A 22,008-nucleotide genomic window follows, 5' to 3' on the forward strand; every position below is an offset into this window, starting at 1 on the left:
AGAGAGAGGAGAAGGGGAGGAGTGGGCTGGAGGGAGGACTGAGTCAGAACCTCAGGGACTTGGCCGCTGTCGAGTGGGAGGAGCAGGGAAGAGACGTGTGTGGGTGATGGGGATCACAGAACCGTGCCTGAGACTTGAGCAGAGGAAGGCATGGAGAAGGAGGGCAGGGACTTTGGGGCCTGGCCCCAAGGTCACAGAGACAGAGGGGAGACCAGCCCTGCCTTTAAGGAGCTTCCTTTCGGTTGGAGGAATAACACACATAAATGTACATAAGGTAAAAACAGGTCATTTTTATAAGGGAGGCCCAGACAGCTGGGGCGGGGGGGGCAGTCAGGGAAGACTTCCTGGAGGAGATGAAGCATAACATCTAAATCTAGAAAGGATGGCTGGCTCTTGGCTCCTGGCTTTAGGAGCTTGAGCCCGTTCAGAGCCTGTGAGTGCTACCCCCTCTGTCTCTCTACAGAGGAGGAATCTGGGGGTCCAGGGAACTGACTGACTTGCCCCATGTCACAAAGTTACATAGTAAGTATTGGAGAGAGGATTGGAACTCGGGTCTCATGACTGGAGGCAGTGCTCTGTCTCCTGGGCCTTGCTGCCCTTGTTGCTTGTGGGACATGCAGGTGGAGAGCTTGTCTCATAGCTGGACGTGGCGGGGGCAGGGAGGGGGGCTGGGCCAGAGGAACGAGGGCGAGTACCTCAAAAAGCTGCACTGAGACCTGAGGTGCAGAGAGGAGAGAATCCAGTGAAAGACACAGAGGGAGGACAGAGGTCGGGGAGGAGCAGGAGAGCTGTCAGAGAGGCTCAGTGCCCAGGGTCAAGGAAGAGAACAGACTGCGAATGCCCCAGGGAGGGAGGGGGCGGCCAGAGAGGCTGAGCGGGCAGCTGGGGCCAGAGGAGCCCGCAGAGAGGGAGGGAGAGGCCAGGGATCTGTGGGAGGATCGGGCCTTACCAAAGGAGATTCAGAGCTGGGTGGCCTGGCGGTGTAAACGAGGACCGAGTGCCCAGGCCAGTGCCTGGGGTGGAGCTGCTCCCTGGGCCCGGCCAGACCACATCCCCTCTCTGGGCAGTTGAGTCCTGTTCTGGGGTCGGGGCGGGGGGCGGGCAGCAGCCCTGGGCATCATGGGGGAGGGCCCTACAGTGTCTGGCGGTCAGGTCAGAGCTCTCCTGACTCCATGGAGAGAGAGGTTTTACCTCCCAGGGTCTCTCTGTTCCCACGTTTCTTGTATGATTCTTAGGAGGCAGGGATACTAAATGAGACACATTTGGGCATTCCTGTGGGGACTGGGCTAAACCAGAGGAAATGCCCAAAGCCCTGTGTGTGGCGAGTTGGCAAGAAGTTTGGCCTTGAGTCTTTCTGGGGGACGACGACCCCTACCTCCTCTGTGTGCGTGTGTGGACACCACCACAGGCATGCACATACTCCTCACCTCTTCTAAGATACGTGGTGACACATGAGAGGATGTGTGTGTGCCACGCACCATGAAGTGACGAATGCCCTTTTTCCAGTGAAACCCTGCCCCTGGCGAGTAGGGGCTCCTGGCCGCCCTTGTCCCTCTTGGGTTACTTCATAAATGGTCAGATGAAAGGAGCTGACCTTTCCTGACTGATCCTCTGGCGCACTTTCGGTGCCAGTGAAACAGGAGAACAGGAAAGCATTGGCGGAGGTCAGGGCTCAAACTGGGAGCCAGGAAGGCAGAGCTGCAGGGAGCAGGACGCCCAGGGCTGGTCCGCTCTTCCAGGGCTGGCTTGTATTGTAGCGGGAGAGGTCAGACCGGTGCCCCTGCTGGATGACACTAAACCAGGTCACACCTGGGGGGCTTTTTTCAGGCCTCATCCTCTTGACCTCTCTGGAACATTAGACACTGTTGACCTTCCTCTCCTGGATGCTCTTTCCTCTCTGGGTTTTGGGGGCCTCTTTGCTGACTTATCATCCACATCATGCCCCGTCTCCCCCGGTGGTGAATGTTCCCCAACATTGCATCCTGGACCTTTTTCTCTTTGTACCTTCTCTCACCTGGTGGCCTCGTCAGCTCCCAGGGGATTAATATCCTCTCTCTGTTGATCTGTCCATCCAGTCTCAGTCTCTGCCCTGCATTTTAGCCCGCGTCACCTGTTCCCTTTTAGACATTTCAAACTGAATGTCCTAGAGACGTTTTCAACTGAGTACGTCCAGAACCAAACTTATTTATCCTCCCCTGCCCCCAACATTTACCTCTCCCCAGCATCCCTATTTCTGCGAAAGCCACTACCATCCGTCTTTCCAGTCATCCTCACCTCCAACACCAACTATCAAATAACACCTCTGAGCAAGCAGCGCAGGAGCCCCGGGAAGACCACTGGCTCTCCTTCTAGCCTAGCCCCCCCAAGAAGTGGTCCTTACAGAGAGGGGACCTGGCAAAAAGAAAATGTTCATTCCCCGAGTCTTTGGCCCTGCCGCATGGCCCAGCCTCAGAAACCGATACGGTTGGATTAATGGGAGCGGCAGCATCGGAGAAGATGCCTTCCCATCTGCTCTGCCCGAGGACCTCTGAGCTTTTCCATCTGACTTGCAGTTGAAGTCTCCTCTCTGGTTTGCCTCCGTCTGCCAGACCTTGGGCTCCTTGAGGGCATGGCATTTTGCACACAGCAAGCATGTAAGACATGCTTTTTCATTCATCCAGTCAATCATTCCTGATAACTGAGGAAACATCCTAAGCTGCGTATGGAAGCACATGAAGCCAGAGTGGACCAGATGGTTGGTGGGAAAGGGTCAAGGTCACATCTGTTTGTCTTCTGTAAAGTAAATCTGTCTTTGATAGATGTTGGGAATACTTAGCTGGGCCTGGAAATGTGGTCCTAATAGTGATGGTGATTTGGGAGATGGCATTGGTGTTGGGGGAGGGGAGGGAGACCCCACTGGGGCATCTGAGGTCAAGGCCGCAGCTTCCTCCAGAACATGTGCACCGCAGAAGATGGCCAGGACACCAGGGTTCAAGCCCCATCCCAGGCACTCGCCCCCTCTCCTATCCCCAGGCCCTTGCTTTGTAAAATTGGGACACTGATACTTCATCTCCCCTTTCTACGTGAGCCCTGAAGCATGATCAGATTGGCTGGCTTCTGCTTCCAGTTGGCTGGGAGCCAGAGGAGACAGGTGGGGACAGGCCTTCTGGGGGTCCATCTCCTTTGTGAAAGCAAGATCCAAGGTTAAGAAGTCACCATTTATTAGCTGCCTCCTGTGTACCTGACCCCTGCAAAGTACTGGGGATACAAAGAAAAGCTAAAAACATTCCCAGCTCTTGGGAGCTCCCAGTCTAATATGCCAACAAAAAATACATGCGGGGTAAATGAGAAATATTCAGCAGCCTAAAGGGGCGAGACTGAGGAGGATCTGCAAAAGCTTAGGCTGGGATGAGGAGGGAAAGGGTCTTGGGTGAGGAACAACCCTGAGAGCAGTGTCACTGGAGGGAAGGTTAGGAAGGCACTGAATGCCCAGTGGAGCATTTTGTATTGGATTCCCCAGAGTGACCAGGAGCTGCTGAATGTGCTGGGCAGGTGGTGGCCCGGCCACAGCTGCTCCCCAGCTGTGGAGTAGAGGACGGGCTCGCTGCAGTTGGCAGAGGCCCGAGGGCTGCCCCAGGCCCAGCATCTTTCTGCTGCTCTTTGTTATCCTCTCTGGGCTTCTCTGCTCCCCTCTGCTGGTCTCCAGCCAGCCACCTTCAAATCCAGCTGTTCTTCTCTGCTTTGCTGGAGAGGAGGAGGGGGAGTTAGTTAGAGTTCTTTGAAGACTTTCTTCTAGGGTATGTAATAAAGGCAGCCAGGTGGTCCAGTGGATAGAGTTCTGGTCCAGGAGTAAGGAATACCTGAGCCTCAGACTCTGAGTACTGGCTCTGTGACCCTGGACAAGTCACTTCAACTCTGTTTGCCTCAGTTTCCTGAATTGTAAAATAGGGATGATAATAGCACCAACCTCCCAGGGTTATTGTAAGGAGCAACTGAGATAATATCATTACAGAGCTTAGCACAGTGCCTGGCACATAGTAGGCACTTAATAAATGCTTATTCCCCTTCTTCTCCCTTCCCTTCCTTATAAGGGCTGTGAGTTACTAAACCCAATTTGGCAGCCAGCAGAATGCCTCAGGCTAGGATGGAATCTATTCTGAGAACTGACTACTTTTGGGTAATTCCAAGTTCGGGATCCCACCTAATGACTCATCTTAAGGTAGGGAAATCCCCTTTAATTCCTATTCTCTCCCTGATTGGAAGCTTGTGTCCCTAAAGCCTGTTTCAGGGCTCAGGGGAGCCAGCTCAGCTCTGCTCTGAAGTCCCTTGCACCCTTATTCTCTTGCCAGGGATGCCTTAGATGACTCACCACCCACCTCTGTCCCTACTGTTCTTGTGCTGCTGAACAGAACTATAGAAAACCATGACTCTGTGCTGCCTGTATCCCCTCAAGATGCTTAATCTCACTGGGCTGTCACTGCAGCAAGGCACTCCTCTCCTGTGCCTCCCCAGTCCATTTATTCTCCCGCTGTCTGTCACAGTGGTTCCAAACCTTCTCCTCTCTCAAGGCTTCTATGATGCCCTCTCCCCCCACCTTCCTGGGACCTTACCTTATTCTTGAACAAAAGAATTAAGACCACTCCTCCTCATCCTACATCATTCGTCTTCTTCCTCTATTTCCCCTTTCACTCTCATCTCTGGTGAAGACGTAACTCTTTCGGGGCAGCTAGGTGGCACAGTGGATGGAGCACCGGCCCTGAAGTCAGGAGGACCTGAGTTCAAATCCAGCCTCATTCCAAACACTTGACACTTACTAGCTGTGTGACCCTGGGCAAGTCATTTAACCCCAATCGTCTAAAAGCAAAAAAAAAAAAAAAGCGGTAACTCTTTCCTTGCCAAGGCCAACCTCTCCCATGCTCCCATCCCTTCTCACCCTTCTTTAGCAGATTGTCCCCTCTGTCATCCTCACTCTCCCCCTAGACTCTGTCTGTCTGCTGGCTCCTTAAAAAACAAACCCCCCTCCCTTGATCCTGTCATCCCAGCCAGGTGTTGTCCTATATCATTCATCTCCTTCCTCCTCCACTCCACACGGACCTCCATTTCCTTTCCTCATAGTGCAGAGGCTTCTCCACTGAAACGGCTCTCTTCCAAGTTAAGGATGATCTTGATCTCTTTTCTTATTCCCCATGACCTTTCGGAGGCCTCAGACACTGGTGATAGTCATCTCCTTCGGGTGACATGCTCTCTATCCTTCCAGGACACTGCTCTCCTATGGAGATTCTTGGCCTTCTTGCCTTGGGTGTCTTCCCAGGCTCTGGCCTGGACCTTCCTTTCTCCCGCTCTGCTGTTCGGCTTGGTGAGCTCTCCAGCTCCCGTGGTGCTCCTGAGGGCCAGTCCTTCCCACATCACAACTCCCTGTTGGCCATCTTGAACCGGATGTACCAGAGACATCGCAGACTCCTCCTGACCACCGCAGACTTTCGCTTTCAGCCTTGGGGTCATCCTGCACTCCTCACCACACTCCCCCTCACACACCAGATCAGCCGCCTGGGCTGTTGTTTCTTCCTTCCCAGTGTCTCTCTCATCCCTGCTTCTCTCTGTTTACTAGTCGGTAGCTCCTCTCAGCTGGACTATTGAAATAGCCTTGGAATGGGCCTCCCTGTCCCAGGCCCCTCCCCTTGCCGGTCCATCCTCTCTTCAGAACGGCCAGGCTGTCTCGTCTGTGCTCAGTAAGCTCCAGGGGCTCCCTGAAACCCCCAGATCAAACAAAAGCCTCCATCTGGCCTTCCCAGCCCGACCCCTTCCTGCATTGCCGGAGTCCAGTTCTGCACAGGGCACTCCCTCTCTGTGGCACTGGTCACCCCCATGCCCGGCATACTCCCTCCCTGCATGTCTCTGATGTCTCTGACTCAGGGCTGAAATCTCGCCTTGCCTGGGCCTCCCAGCTGCTCGTGCCCTCCCCTTTGAAATTACCTTCCCTCTCCCCCATCCTTCCTGTTTGTACCTCTTTCCTTATGGGTTACCTGTCTTTGTCTCTTCAGTTTACATAGAACTTCATGTTCTGTTGACGGACAGACAGAGCTAGCATGAAGTCTGGCCCATGGGCTCTTAATGCTTTGCGTTGACTGGCTGGTTCGCCTGTGTAGTTTTCTTTGGGTTTCTGTTCTTTGTCTATTCTGTGGTAACCTTCCTGAGGGCAAGGGCTGAGCCCCACCCCGTTCCCTTCCCGCTGCCGAACCTTCCCCTGACTCTTCCCTTAGGCACTGTTTAAATGGAGAAGGTGCTCCTGGGGGGCAGGTTGGCTTCAAGCTGGGAAGAGAGGGGTCAGCAGAGGGTTCTTGGGCTGGGCTGAGGGTGGGGTCACTGGAGAGCCTGGGCATTGGGAGGCGCAGCCTTCCCTTCTTCTGTCGGGGGCAGGGCTGCCCCTAGATATCCCCCCCCCATCCTCCCTCCTCCTGTCCCCCTAGCCCCCTGCAAGACCCCAGGCCTTTGCCTCTGGGGTCTCCATCAATCCTGTTCGGGTAGACTATTAGTGTGATCTAAGCATGCTAATGTGTTGGGGGTGGGGCGGACTGTGATTCCGGAGCCTGAGGCTGGGGGATGGCCCTGTGGGGTGGAGGTGCCGAGGGGGAGGTCCCTCTGGCTCATCCCACTGCCTGCCCCGCCCCCACCCAGTCTAGGGAGGGCCTGTGTAGGAGTGGTGAGGTCAGGTCGGCAGAAGCGGCAGTAGCCCCGGCAGCTGTCGCAGGTTCTGCCCCCCCAGCCTCTGAGTGCGGCCTCGGGGTGCCTGCAGGCACGTCCCCATCTGCCTGTCCCCAGGGCCACAGCCTGGGCTGCCGCAGCAGTAGTTCGATGTTAATGGAGCAACCCTGGGCCCTGGGGATTGCTCTGGCTCCAGCTCCTCCCCGGCCATCGCTGGGCTGCTTCCCTTACCCTGCCATGTCTGACTCGTGGACGGTGCTGTCCAACTTCTCCCTGCCGCCTGCCAGCAGACTCCGGCGCTCCAAAAGGTAGGAGCCGGGCCCCCCAGCCCAGAGAGCCCTTGGTGTGGCTGCTGCGGCATCTGCAGGACCCTCTGCTCTGTCCTCTGAGGGCGAGCTCTTTGGGCATTGCTGGGGGATCGGTGAGAAGGAGGCCCTGGCCTGCCTGCTGGCTGGACCCCTCTTCTCTCTCCTCTTTCTGCTCTTCTGTAAAGTGGGTACTTGGGCTTGGCAGCTGATCTTGGAGCTCCGTCTCTGTCTGCTTCTCCCTGTCCTGGTGTGAGCAGGAAGGCCCAGGACCAGGGGCTGACTGTAGATAACACTGCAGCCTGGGCTGGGGGGCAGGGAGGGCAGAAGAGACAGCTGAGACTGGGACCTTTCTCGGTCCCTGTAGCCCTGCTTGGTGCTGCTGCTGCTGCCCTAGAGGCTGGGGGCTCCAGGCCCTCGTTGTGCCCAGGAGCTGAGGGCAGCCCAGGTTCCAGGGATGTGGGCTGAAGGAGGGTCCTGGAGGAGTATCTCTGGCCTGAGTTTCACCTTATTGCCTGGGGTGGGCGGGCTGATGCTGCAGCTTCCAGGGTGTTGCACGATAGTCCACAAACACTTGCTGTGTGCCTTGCACCGTACTAGGGGCCAACCGTACAGGGAGGAGCAGGAGGCCCTTGGATGCGGAGTTAGGAAGCCTTGTACCTCCATGCCAGGACCTCATATTCAGGAAGGGAATTCAGCACCTACTAGGCTGGGCCCAGTCCCTGGCAGTACAAAAAAGAAAATGAATCAGCCCCCACCCTCAAGCAGCTGGGGAAGAAAGGCTCCTGTAGATTGGGCAGCTGAGCCTTATAGGGGCCAGGCATCCCTGGCCTGGGACACAGCCCTTGCAAAAGTCCTGAGGCAGGAGATGGCTCCAGAGCCTACTTCTGGCACCTGCTGCCCATCCGTGGGGCTGCCCTCAAGGCCACAGTTTCCTCATTTATAAGATGAGGGCCATGTCCGTCCTCTGAAGTCTGTTCTTGCTCTCTGTGAAGCCCCGATCGTTTCACACGATGTTACCAGACGGGAACACGGGAGAGGTGCAGACTCTGCTGGGGCAGAGGTGGAGGCCGGGGGGGATGCTGGGCTGGAGTATACAGTGCTGGTAGACTTGGACGTCTGGGGTGGCCCGCATGGGTAGGTCGGTGTGCCAAGGCCTCAACCAAAGCTTCAGTGCCTTACCCCCTCCCTAGCCCTGGAGGTGGGTCCTTACCTGGATTCCTGCAGAGTTTGTGGAAGCAGCAGGCAGCCTGATCAGTAGCTTAAGGACTCAGATGGCTGGCCCTCTGAGCCCCCAGTCCCCACAGGACCGTTTCTCTTTACACTCCTGTCTCTAGTGTCCCACCCGGAGACCACCCGCAATCCCTGTTTCTCCCCTCTTCCTCTACTCCTGGCTCCTTTCCTTCCAGCCACCCCACTTTTGTACTCTTTCCCAGCTGAGAGGATCCCATGAGGCTCCAGGGCTGGCCTTGTGGTGTTGGGCCAGAGTCAGGAGAGACCTGACCCGGGGCACATCACAGCATCTCTCTGAACCTCACTTTTCTCATTTCTAAGGGTGAGGGGCAGTACGTGCCTTCCTCTTATTGCCTCTATGACCCTTAGAGAAGGGTGGGAGAGTGGCTGGTGTGTCTGCTAGAGTTCTGGGGCAGGACAAGTGCTGCTAGCCTGGGCACTGTGGCTCTCTGATGTGACACGTGGCAGTTAGCCTGGGATGTCAGCATCTCTGAACAACGTTGGCCTGACGTGTGTATGGGTCACTGTTATGTCTGGGCAATTGAAGGCAATGGCTGAATCTGAGAGAATGCTCTGATTCCATTTTGGATTATTGGTAAAGTTCTCAACAATGAGGGGTTTGTATCTGTGGCCTAGAAACCTGACATCTGCCAGCCTGGGAAGGCCTCCTGAACATGTCCTTCGAGGTTCTGGGTTGTTAGCATCATCGTTTCAGGCTTCATCTTGCGTGGTGAGTTTAGTTGTCCTGGGACACAACAAAAGCATCAGCTTTTGTGTGAGCCCTCATGCCAAGTGCTTTGTAAACTTCAGAGCACTCTGGGAATGCTGGCTATTCCTGTGGGCCCCAAAGGAGTCTTTAAGGAACCAAGGATTGAAGGAAAGCAAAGGTCTGAAGATGGGGGAGCCTCTGAGCTGGCTATCCATTCCTGGCAAGACTCTGAAGGGACTGTTAAAAGGATGGTTTGTGGGGATCTCTCCTAGTGCCCTGGGATTCAGAGCAATTCCTGCCAAGGCTGAACTTCATGTTTGTCTCTTGGCCGGGTCACTGGTTCAGCCCTGTAGTCTAGACCTGGTAGGGTTAGTGTAGGGACTGGACCTGGTACATTGGTACAGGGAACTCCCAGGGGAGCAAACTCCCTCCGCCTGTGTGGGTTGGCACCTTTTCTGTACCATATATTCTTAGAGGGTTCCCTGAGGTTAAATGACTGGGCCACCCAGTTGGTGTGGACCTGAAGTAGGGCCTGAATACAAATCCTCCTGGCTTTGACATTGGCCCTCTATCTATTAGGCCACACTGCCTTACCAGTTTTCAATTCAGTAAATATTTAATAAGCACCTACTATGTGCCAGGCCCTATGCTAAGTGCTTGGGATACAAATAAGAAAAAGACAATCCCTGCCCTCCAGGAGCTTACAGTCTAATGGGGCAAGGCAACACACAAAAGGAAGCGAAAAGGGGAGCCACGTGTGGGGGCAAGACGGACAGACTGGAGAGAAGCATAATGAGAATGAGAACGCCCCTGGTTTCTAGGTGACAGTCAGATTTGTGAAGCGCCGAACCTCACGATAACCCTGGGAGGCCTAGACAGTCTGTGTCCCCATTTTACAGCTGAGGAAACTGAAGCTTGTGGAAGTGGGGTCACTCAGCCAGTGAGTGTCTGAAGCAAGATTCACACCCAGCTCTTCCTGACTCATGGCCAAGCAATCGATGCACTGCTCCCTGCTGTCTCTGCCAAAGACAGATAGTGGAGGGGGGAGGGGGGGTGGTTTCAAGAACTTGCTGACACGTGACTCCTAGACTGTTGATAGATGATTGAGGAGGAGGTCTCCAGTGGCCCGTGCAGAAAGTGAGGACGGGCTAGAACAGTGAGCTGAACCTGAGGAACTGAAAGTCAATAGGAGTCAGAACTGGAGAGCTGAAGGGAACCTTTGTGACCCTCAAGTCCAGCCACTCTCGTTTTATGATTGAGCTTAGACTGAGGCAGACGGCAGTGAAGTGACCTGTCTGGGGTTACATACTAGTAAGTGTCTGAGGTCAGCTTCTAACTCCAGTCTTCCTGGCTCCAACTGCAGTGCTCTGGTAGTGCCACTGGCTGCTTGTGTGGAAATTCAAGAAATCAACAGTCCCCCATAAGAACATGATGAGGTAAGGTGGCTAGAAAGCAGTTCCCTTGAAAATGATCAGGAGGTTCTAGTGGACCTCAAGCTCAGCGCAGGCCAACTGTGTGATGTGCTGACTGCCCAACCCTCTTTGGCTGCCTTGAGTAGAAGCACCCTGTGCGGAGCAGAGGCTCTTCACCTTTTTATCTTTGTGCTGCCTTTTCCTCTCGACCTTTTTTCTATCATGGATCTCTTGGGCAGGCTGTCTTAGGGAAGCCTGAAGCGAGACCTCTCACGTATTCTTTCAAATTAGTAATTAATGGGAGGAAACACTAAATTTCAGTTGGAGCTAAGTGAAGATAAAGATGCCAGAGTTCACAGGTGCGCCCCCCCCCCCCCCCCCCCCCCCCCCCGTGCTCCCCTGTGGGCTCATCACCTGTGAGGAGTTGGGTCTCGTTGTGGGTGCCTCGTTGGCCGTCGCCGAGGAAGGTAGTGAGCTGGAGAGAAGGCTTGGGAGGCATGATCATTCACTTCCTTTGTAGAGGGACTTTGCAAGGAGAGGATGAATTGGGGAAGACGAGCTGCTTGCTCTGTTTGCCTCTAGGTTAGAGATTCTTCATCTGGGGTCAGCGCACTTTTTTTATTAGAATGTTTTGATAGCTTTATTTCAGTTTAATTGATGTCCTTTGCAATTCTGTGTATTTTATTTTATGCATTAAAAACATGGTTCTGAGGTAGAGTCTGTCTCATAGGTTTCACTGACTCCTTAAGGAATCAGTGAGAGTAAAGAACCCCTGCTCCAGGGGCCATAACTCAAATTGGTATAAATGACTAATAATCAGAACTTTTCCAGAAACACAAGTATGTCCAGGGGGAGAGTGAGTCCCTACTACGGGGAAGCGGCCAAGATTGTAGAGGACTCTCCTTAACTGTGGGTGTTTTCTCTGCTTTCACGTATCTCAAGAATCCAAGAATTCATCCTTTAATGCTCCCAAGATTGTGCTGCCCCCAGTGCAGGTTTCTTCTTAACTTCATCTTCTCAAGGATGGTTCCGTCTCCTTGTCTGACGCGGTGGAGCAAAGTGTCCCCAGGTGGTGCTTCTGCTGTCATTAGCGAGGAGAATGAATGTGTGGAAACGTGAGCAGAATGGGCTGGTTTTCCTTTACGACTTCTTGAAATGTGATGTGTAGGCTCTAATTTCGATTATAGCTTCCTGGTGGCCCAGTAATTCTTAAATTATCTCTCCTTGATCTATCTTCCAGGTCAGTTGCTTTTTCTCTGAGGCATTTCACGTTTCCTTCTATTTTTCCCTAGTAGTTTGACTTTGTTTTATGGTTCCTTGATGGTTCATGGAGTCATTAGATTCCACTTGGCCAATCCTAGTTTTTAAGGAGTCATTTTCTTCAGTGTCTTGATTGGGAATATCACCATAGTAACTTTTTATGGTCAAGTTCTTTTTTTTGTTGTTTGTTCATTTTTTTCAGCCTGTTTCTTGACTTTGGACTTCATGTTAGAGTTCCTTTCACCTTAGGGGTGGGGAGGGATGTCTGGCCTGAGCGTCTAGTTTATATGCCCTCTGGCTGCTTTGATAGCTTCAATGAGGGCCTGCAAGTTTTTGAGTTCTGGTCACTGCCCCTCCTGGTTTGCACTCTGGTCCTGCTCTTTTCCTCCCTGGCACTGTGACTTGGCACTGGTGGTGCCTGGTCCTGTGCCCAGTGCTAGCATAGGAGTCTTTTCTGATCAGGTATTGCCTCCTTACTGTTCTGGGTGTTGGCCAAGCTGTGGCCTAGGTCCCTCTCCAGCGTCTGCATATCCCCCTTTTTTGTTCTCCTAAGCTGCTGTATGCTGGAAAAATGACTCATTGTGACTCTTTTTATTAACCCTCTCAGAATTCAGTTTGATATGCTTTTTAAAGTTGTTGAGAGGGTTAGGTTGAGGGAGTTCAGAAAAATTACTGATTTCCCTCTGCCATCTTGGTTCTGCCCACCACCGTCCAAGCAGTCTGGTTCTGGCTCTTTGTTGAACTTCTTTGTTTTCATCTCTGAGTGTTCCTGAGATGATCTGATAAAATTGAATCTTGTGCCATTCTTTCTAGAGACTCATTTTCTCCTCCACCACTTTTCATTGCCAGATGAGATGATGGTGCTTTTAATCCGGCACTTAGCACAATGGGCTTAGTATAGCCCAAAAGGGCTCTTAGTGTTTATTGATTATTGATTGATCAGAGGAGCTAGAAGGGATTTCAGAGGTCATCAAGTCCAGCCCCTTTGTTTGATGTAGAAGGAAACTGGGGCCTAGAGAAGGAAAGGGACTAATTTAATTTTTTTCAATCAACAAGGATTTATTTTTCTCACTCCTACCTTGCCCCTGCTCTACTATGAAAAACAAAAAATAGCACTCTCATGATAAATATACGTAGTCAAGCAAAATAAATTCCCATGTTGACCACATATAGAAATGTATTTCATATTCTGCATATTTGTCTCTCGTCTTTCTGTCTTGAGGTGGGCAGGCAGCTGGCTTCCTCGTGAGTCCTGTGGAATCATGCTTGGTCCTCAGACTGATTGGAATTCTTAAGTCTTTCCGAGGTTGTTTTTACGATGTTGGTTTTGTAGAAGTTCTACTACTTCTGATCACTTTTCTCTGTATCCATCTGTCCCAAGTTTCTCTGAAGCCTTCTCTTTCATCATTTCTTATGGTGTAACAATATTCCATCACATCTATATATCACAATTTGTTTTACCATTTCCCAGTTGATAGGCACGCCTTTATTGCCAATTTGGGGCTCTCACAAACAGAGCTTTTATAACTATTTTTGCATATATAGATCCTTTCCCTCTTACTTTGATCTCTTTGCAGAGTAGGCTTAGGAGTGGCATTGCTGGGTCAGTGACTTTGGGGGTGTGACTTCTACTCTGATCCCAACATAAAGCTTAGTAACTGGTGCCCTCAGCTGGCAAGCAGATGACATGTAGCTGAGTGATTTCCAGCCTCGCTTGAAGTGTTCCTTGTGGTGATTGCGTGCATCAGTTAAACTTCTGTAGGAAATGGTGATCATCAGAGTGGACATGTGTTCTCTTTTCCCATTTTTGAGCGTCAGGAGCTCGCTTGGTTCGGCCCAGTTGGATGGCATATATTTGAATGTCACTTTGCCCTATTGTGTCTTAAGGCAGCATTGTGAGGAAGAAAACACCAGGCCTGGGACTCGGGAGATCTGCCCTTGAGTTTTGGAACATCAGTTGACTTGTTTTGTGACCTTGGACAAGCCCTTCCCCTTCTTCCTTTCTGGCCCTTAGTTTTCCCCTTTGTAAATGAGGGGGCCTTTCTGTGACCGTGCCTTTGGCCCCTCTTACTCAGTTGTCTCTGGCCTCACTTCCTGTTGGCCTGCACGTTCCTGCTCTCAGTCTTGGTCAGTATGACCTAACGTTCCAGCAGGGAAAGCCAGCCAGAGTGCTTGTGGGGGCTTGGGGGCAGTGGTCTCTGCAGCCTCAGCCCTCCCTCTCGGTGGCTGACCAGCCCTATTCACATTCTTCTTTTCATTGCAGTTGTAGGACGAGCAACCGAAAGAGCCTGATTGTTCCATCCAGCACGTCCCCAACCTTGCCCCGGCCCCACTCGCCACTTCATGGCCACCCAGGTAAGCTGCTTTGGAGGGGGAGGGGACGAGGCGGGTCCTCACAGGCTAGGACAAAGGCCCTGGTTAACACAGGCTGACCAGAGGCCACCAGAGTCATAGAGGGGTAAGATTGTCGCCTGGGCTCCCCCAGACAGAGGGGACCATGAACGCGTAGAGGGAAGCCTTATTTTACTTTCAAAAAAAAAAAAAGGAAAAAAGGAAGAGGTTGTACTGATGAAGAAATGTCCTTCTCCTTGCCCCATCTCCAAACTGGGTCCCCTTTTGTAACAAGCAAAGAGGCTCACTACAGCAGTGCCCATGATAGTCTGCCCTAGCAGCCCCTGCCTCTGTGCCAAGAGGACAGAAGGTTTTTAAAGAAAACTTTCCATGTTTGGCTTCCTTTTTAGTGCTACAGTGGGTGGGTCCAGATGGTGCTTGTGTCCGTGCTGCCCTGGACCACCCCTCTTCACACATTTGCCACACGTTTCCTTGTAGTAGGAGTCCGTTTCATTCACGTGGGAAACTTTGTAAAGCTGCTCTCCTGCTGATGGCTCCAATGAAGGGCTTTCTGCTGCTGAAGCCCCTGCCCTCATGTGGGGCTGGCAGCCCAGGAGGGAGGCCTTACAGAGTAGAGAGGCTACCAATTGGAGGATATCCCAAGTTGGGGTGACCAGGAGGTCTGGGGAGACTGGAGCTCATACCTGAGAGCTGTGGGTGGAAGGGAAATGAGGGTATGTGAGCTAGAGGAGAGAACCTCAGGAGGGATATGACCTTTGTTCTCAGATGTTCAAAGGGCTGCAGACCCAGCTGAGAATGCCCCCGAGGGCCCATTCCACTCAGAGAGTCTGCAGCTGAAATGCCAAACATTTATTAAGTGTCTAGTGTGTGTAAGATCCTGTGCTGAGCACCCGAGAGACAAGAGTGGACAATTACAAGTCCTTTCCTCAAGAAACTTGCAGTTCAGTGGGGGTTGCCACATGCACAGAAATAAGTCTGATACTTGGTAGAGTGTGAGAGGATCCTAGGAGAGGCGTGCCAAAACCCGGGGGTGTTCAGATGTCCCTGGTGCAGCACTGACACGTGGCCACCTGGTAGAGTCTGTGAGTGGGGGCTCCGAGCTATTGGAGGGAGCCCTTGAAAGTTGTTTTGCTTTGTTTTTAATGTCTTTATTTCATAATGTATTTCCCAATTGCATTTAAAATTTGTTTCAACGTTCGTTTTTAAAATTTTAAGTTCCAAATTCTTTCCCTCTTTCCCACCTCTTGAAAAGGTAAGCAATTTGATATGGATTATGCATGTGAAGTCATGTAAAACAGATTTCCATATTAGCCCATCTTGCAAAAGAACACCCCCCCCCCCGGCCCGGAATAATAACGAGAATGAGAAAAAGTGCTTCAATATGTACTCAGAGTTCGTCAGTTCTCTCTCTGGAACTGGATAGCATTTTTCATTGTGAGTCCTTTGGAATTAACTTCAATCATTGTCTTGATCGTTGTAGCTAAGTCTTTCACAGTTGATCATTATATTATTGATGCTACTATGTACAGTGTTCTGGTTCTGCTCACTTCATTTTGCATCAGTTCACGTAAGGCTTCCCAAGTTTTTCTGAAACCATCCTGCTTGTCATTTTTTACAGCACAATAGTATTCCATCATAATCATATACCACAACTTGTTCAGCCGTTCCCCAATTGATGGGCATTCCTTCAATTTCCAATTCTTTGCCACCATAAAAAGAACTGCTATAAATATTTTTTACAAACAAGTGCTTTTTCCTTTTCTTTGATTTCTTTGGGATACAGACCTAGCAGTAGTATTGCTGGGTCAAAGGGTATACACAATTTTATAGTCCTTTGGCTCTTCTTCCAAATTGTTCTCCAGAGTGGTTGGATTAGTTTGTGACTCTAACCGCAGTGTATTAGTATCCCAATTTTTCCACATCCTCTCCAGCATTTGTCATTTTCTTTTCTGTCATGTTAATCAGTCTGATAGGTGTAAAGTGGCACCTCAAAATTGTTTTATTTTGCATTTTTCATATGACTAGATAGCTTTGATTACTTCTTCTGAAAACTGTCTGGTGATATCCTTTAACCATTTGTCAACTGGGGAATGGCTCTTAATTTTATAAATTTGAGTCATTTCCCTATATATTTGAGAAATGAAGCCTTTATCAGAGAAACTGGCTGTAAATTTTCCCTCCAGTTTCCTGCTTTCCTCATCATTTTGACTGCATTAGTTTTGTCTGTGCAAAAACTTTGTAATTTCATGTAATCAGAATTATCTGTTTTACTTCCCCTGATCCTCTCTCTTATTTGGCCATTAAAGTCTTCTCTTATCCATGACCTGACTAGTGAATTTTTCATGCTCCCCTGATTTACTTTTGACATCATCCTTTATGTCAAAATCATGTACTCTTTTGACCTTACCTTAGTATATGATGTGAGATGTTGATCTGCTGCCAAACAGCCTGCCAGTTTCCCAACAATTTTTGTCAAATGGTGAATTCTTACCCCAGGAGCCTGCATCTTTGGGTTTATCATATGCTAGATTACTGTGGTCATTTGTGTACCTCATCTATTCCACTGATCCACCACTCTGTTTTCTTAGCCGGTACCAGATTGTTTTGATGGTTACTGCTGTGTCACATAGTTTGAAAGCTGGTCCGGCGAGGCTGCTTTTCTTCACGTTGTTTTTCATTGATTCCCTTGATATTCTTGACCTTTTTTGTCCTTTCAGATGAATCTTGTTATTATTTTTTCTAGCTCTATAAAATCATTCTTTGGTAGGTGGGTTGGTATGGCCCTGAACAAGTAACCCATGAGCAATAATATTTCTCCACTTGTTTAGGTCTGTCTTTATCTCTGTGCAAAGTATTTTGTGATGGTGCTCATGTGGTCTCCGGGTTTGTCTTGGCAGGTGGACTCCTGAGCCCGTCTGTAGTTATTTTACATAGAATTTCTCTTTCTGTCTCTTTCAGCTGGGTTTTATTGATAATACGTAGCAACGCTAATGATTTGTGTGGGCCTTTTGTGCTGTGAAACTCTGTTAAGTTGTTCATTATTTCCACCGGTTTCTTTAGTTTGTGCTCTAAGTAGGTCATCACTTGGTTTTGCAAAGAACGATAGTGATGTTTCCTCGTTGCCTCTTCTCACTCCTTCGGTGTCTTTTTCTTGTCTTGTTGCTGTAGCTCACATCTCTAGGACAGCATCATGTAACAGGGGTGACGATGGCCGTCCTTGCTCCTCCCTGATTTCATCAGGACGGCGTCTTGCTCATCTGCGTTACAGATTACGCTTGTTCTTGGTTTTCAGTAGATGCTCCTTACCATCTGAAGAGAGGTTCCGTTAATTCCCAGGCTTTCTGGTGTTTTAATGATGTAATCATATGATATTGGTTGTTTTTGTTATTGATGTGGTCATTTATGCTTATAGCTTTTCCAATATTGAACTAGCCTGCATTCCGAGTATAAATGCTACCTTGTCATAGTGTAGGATCTTTTTAGTTGCTTCGTAGTGTTGTTTCTGTTGTAATCTTGCTAGAGTTTTATGTAAAAATTTGGCTTCAATGTTCATTAGGGAAATTGGTCTTTTTTAAAATTGTATTTGTATTTGTTTTTGTTCTCCTTGATTTAGGTATTGAAATCATGTTTACGTCATAAAAGGAATTTGGTAGGACTCCTGTTTTTTTTTCCCCCCCCAAATAGTTTGTATGATATTGGAATTAATTGTTCCTTAAATGTTTGGTAGAATTCTCTGGCTTGTTAAATTTCTTTTTCTGAGGGTTATTTAAGTATTCTATTTCCTCTTCCATTAATCTGAGCAACTTATATTCATGCATTTCACTTAGATTGTTGGTTTTACTGGCATATAATTGGGCAAAATAACTCCTAATAATTGCTTTGATTTTATCTTCATTGGTAGTGCATTCAGTTTTCATTTTTGATACTGGTAATGTGGTTTTCTTCTTTTCAAAAAATAGAATTAACCAATGGTTTATTCTGTCTTCTTCCAGCTCCTATTTTTATTAGTTCAGTAGTTTTTAATTTTATTAATCTCTCCTTTGATTTTCAGAATTTTCATTTTGCTGTTTAGTTGAAGATTTTAAATTTGTTTTTCTAGGTTTTTTTTTTTAGTTGCATACCCAATTCATTGATCTGCTCTTTTTCTCTTTTTTTAAAATTTATTTTATCAACAATCACTTCCATAAACTTTTGAGTTTTAAATTTTTCTACCCCTCTTTCCTCACCTCCCTCCCCAAGACGGTGTGCAGTCTGATATAGGCTATACATATACGTTTCTATTAAATATATTTTCACATTAGTGATGTTGTAAGGAAGAATTAGAACCAGTAGGAGGAACCACCGGAAAGAGGAAACAAAACAGAAGAAAAAGATAACAAATAGTATGCTTCAGTCTGCATTCAAACTCCACAGTTCTTTCTTTGGATATGGATAGCATTTTCCATCATGATCTTTTTCTCTTTTATTGATGATATTTTAGAGATATAAATTTAGAGATAATAGATTTTCCTCTAAGTGCTGCTTTGGCCACAAATTTCAGTATGAGGTTCCATTGTTGTCAGATTTTCTATTCATCTCTGGTCTTTTCCTCAGGAATGCTTAAAAGTCCTCTATTTCTTTAAATACCCCCCCCCTTTTTTCCCCTGAAGGGTTTTAGTCAGTTTTATTGGGTAGGTTATTCTTGATAGTAATCCTAGCTCTTTTGTCTTCTGGAATATCATATTCCAAATCTTCTACTTCTTTAATATGGCAGCTGCTAAATCTTGTATGATCCTGACTGAGGCTGATCCTCACTGTGAATTTCAGGCTGCTTGAAGTATTTTCTCTTTAACATGGAAGCTCTGGAGTTTCACTATAATATTCCTGGGGGCTTTTCATTTTGGGATCTCTTTCAGGAGGTGATTGGTGGATTCTGTTTCTATTTTGCCCTCTGGTTCTAGGATATCAGGGCAGTTTTCTTTGATAATTTCTTGAAATATTTTGTCTAGGCTCTTTTTTTGATCATGGTTTTCAGGTAGTCCAATAATTTTTAAATTATATCTTCTCAATCTATTTCCCACGTCAGTTATTTTTCCGATGAGATATTTTCTTCTTTTTTTTCTTCTTTTGCTTTGTTTTGTTGTTTCTTGATGTCTCATAGAATGATTAACTTCCACTTGCCCTGTTCTGATTTTTAAGGAATTATTTTCTTCAGTGAGGTTTTGTACCTCTTTTTTTCCATTTGCCCAATCTTGCTTTTTAAGGAGTTATTTTTATCAGTGAATTTTTGTATGTCTTTTTCCATGTGGCCAATTCTTTTATTAAGCTGTTATTCAGTATTTTTTGTACCTCTTTTACCAAGCTATTAATTGTCTTTTTTTTTTTTTTGAGGCAGTCATGGTTAAAATACTGGTCCAGGGTCACACAGCTAGTAAATGTCTAAGGCCATATTTGAACTCAGATCCTTCTGGCTCCAGGGCTGGTGTTCTATCCATTGTGCCATCTAGCTACCCCTATTAATTGTCTTTTTATAATTCTGTTCCCTCTTTTCTTTACATAGTTTTTCCTCTACCACTCTTACTTGATTTTGGAAGTCATTTTTTAGCTCTTCAAGGAATTCTTGTTGGGCTTACGTTCAATTCCTATTTCTTTCTTTGGGGCTTTGCATGTAACTGTTTTGACATCATTTCTTCTTCTAAGTTTGTGTCTTGATCTTCCGTCACCATGGTCAGGGTCTTTTTTTTTTCTCCTGTTTGCTTATTTTCCCAGCCTATTTCTTGACTTTGAACCTGTTCCTGGTGGGGTGTGGGGGGAAGGAATGGCACTGTCCCAAGCTTCAGGCCCTTTTTTGCCCTGCTCTTTGCAGAGCTAGTTCTGGGAATTTGGAAGTTTTCTGTGCTTCTCTGGTGGTATCACAGTTCTTTTGGACTGCATTCTGGTCCTTACCTAGGAAAGGCCCCTGCTCTCTTGTGACTGGAAGTGTTTCTCTCTGCCCATGAACTGTGACCTGGAATTGAATGTAGGCAATGGAGTTGCCAAACAGCCTCTAGTCCTTTTAAAATTGTCTGGAGGGAGGGCTGGGCCCAGTGCTTCTTCTGCTCCGTCATCTTGGCTCTGCCCCTGGGATTTGTCCCTTGAAAGTTTTTGAAGAGGGAAATGACATAGGTGATCAGGTCAGCTGTGTGATGCTGCGGTTATGAGGGGAGAGACTGTTGTTAGAGAGGGCAGTCAGGTGTCTGGGAGAGAGGATGAGGCCCTGGATTATTAGAGGGGCAGCCCTATGAAGGGGGAGCAAGGAGAGGATAGAAGAGAGATTGGAGAGGTGGAACCTTGGGATCTTACATTGTAAGGGATTGGGGTGAGGTCATGGGTGAGTCCCTGGTTGATGACCTGGAGGGTGGAGCTATAGAGGGAAGATGAGTTGAGGGCGTGGTGGTGGTGGTGGTGGGGAGATACATTTCCTGCCCTTGTCCTGAGGGTCACTTCTCTGGGAGAGAGTCACAGTACCCTAGGACATTTGATCCCCACCCCCCTCACTTTGCCTAGCTTGTCCTCTCTGCTTGTGTTCCCCTCATTTGGAGGAAACAGTCGGATTTTCTGGGCTGGAGCTGGACCTTGTTCCCAGAAAGCTTCTGGGTGCGGCCTAGCTGTCCAGATCAGGGCTTCTCTAGGTCCTTGGGTTCCCTGGGCCTTCTGCAGCCCTCCTAAGCACGGTCCTGTCCCCAAACATCCTGCCTTTGCCTTGGTGGGAATCCTAGAGATATCTGGCCAATATGTCCAGTGGTGACTGGGGACTCGAGGGATATCCATTCGTTCCAGAAGTGGGGCCAGCATGTCCCAGGTACCTACTTGACTTTTCCTGGGCATAGTTTTCTTCCACACCTGGCTGAGGCTTTTCCCACCCTACACTCCCCACGCATCTATCCTGTGTGTTGGTGGGCCTCTGAAGGACGCTGAAGGGAGATTTGCGTGGGGGGCATAAGCCAAGGGGAGGGGAGTGCTTCCAGTAATCCCCTGGGGGAGGGGGTTGCAGCCTCTGGCAATGGGTGGGCCAGCTGAGGAACAGCTTCAAGCTGGGTCTGTATCCAGAGCACCTGGGCCAGTCCAGAATAGGGTCCCCCTCAGAGGGACTGGCCAGTGAACTGAAGGAAGTGGGAGCTGGAGCTGCAGGGCTTGAACCCAGGGCCTCTGCCTTCAGAGTAAGGGCTCCTTTCTTTGCATCACTTGGGGGTCAGGCTTGTCTGGCAGACTAGACAGATTTAGGCCTGGGGTGCAAGAGATCTTTTGCTTCTGGAAAGAACTGGCCAGAAGCTGACAGTTAGAGGGGTTTGCGAGGGGCTCCAGCCCTCCTACCCTCGACCCTAGGCCAGATGGGGGCTCCCGGTCCTGAGGTTGTGACAATATTGTTAGCCATAGGGATAAAGAGGAGGCAACCAGAGAGAGGCTCCTATGTGGCAGGCTCAGTGCTGGGTGTGGTGGAAATGAGCGGTCCTCCCTCCCCTCAGGGAGTTTATATTCTGGGGAGAAGACAAATTATGTTGTAAAGCACTGACCGAATTAACTGGTATTGGGGCTGAGGAGGTGTCCTGTATGGCAGAGGCAGAGGGGAGGAAGGAAGAGCCTTGTAGGCAAAGGTGTGAAGAGTGGAAATGAGGTGGTGGTGGTCAGCGGAGCAGACTGGCCTGCAGTGGGCAAGCAAGGGGGTCCCCAGTGTGGGCACCATCCTCTTTCATAGGGCGAGGGCCTTCCTTGCCATTATCTCCAGCTTACTTGTCTGCATGGGATCTTCCCCCACTACATTGGGAACTATAAAGTGAAAGGATCAGAAAGACCAGATGCCCCCTCGGCTTCCTTACATCTCTCCTCTGATGACCCTTAGCTTCCCCAGTGCAAGCCTTGGGGCTTGGGCTCCCACCAGCCTTATTTGGCATCCCTATGTGCCCTCTTGTCTCGATGCCAAGGGTCATGGTTCATGGCTCTCCCTGGACTTTGCCCCCCTGGAGGGTAGGCAGGGACTTATAAAAGTTCCCACCCTGCTTGTGAGATGATAATTGCGTTCAGCTGCCAAGGCGGTGCC

The 22,008-nt window shown here is 49.2% G+C and overlaps 1 protein-coding gene across 20 annotated transcripts in view; it reads left to right on the plus strand.

Annotated features, from left to right (window-relative positions):
- Nucleotides 1-22,008, plus strand: part of MAST2 (microtubule associated serine/threonine kinase 2) — a 161,476-nt gene that overhangs the window by 101,044 nt on the left and 38,424 nt on the right. For 16 of the 20 annotated variants that reach the window (XM_020987611.2, XM_020987613.2, XM_020987612.2 and 13 more), the window contains one exon: nucleotides 13,864-13,955. In XM_020987611.2, the coding sequence (XP_020843270.1) occupies nucleotides 13,864-13,955 (92 nt within the window). Of the gene's footprint in view, nucleotides 1-6,684; nucleotides 6,990-13,863; nucleotides 13,956-22,008 lie in introns of those variants that run through there. The other 4 variants (XM_020987625.2, XM_020987637.2, XM_020987636.2 and 1 more) reach the window with 4 other exon arrangements.

This window comes from Phascolarctos cinereus, unplaced genomic scaffold (assembly GCF_003287225.1).
Source record: "Phascolarctos cinereus isolate Bilbo 61053 unplaced genomic scaffold, phaCin_HiC Scaffold_5;HRSCAF=322, whole genome shotgun sequence".
Taxonomy (NCBI): domain Eukaryota; kingdom Metazoa; phylum Chordata; class Mammalia; order Diprotodontia; family Phascolarctidae; genus Phascolarctos; species Phascolarctos cinereus.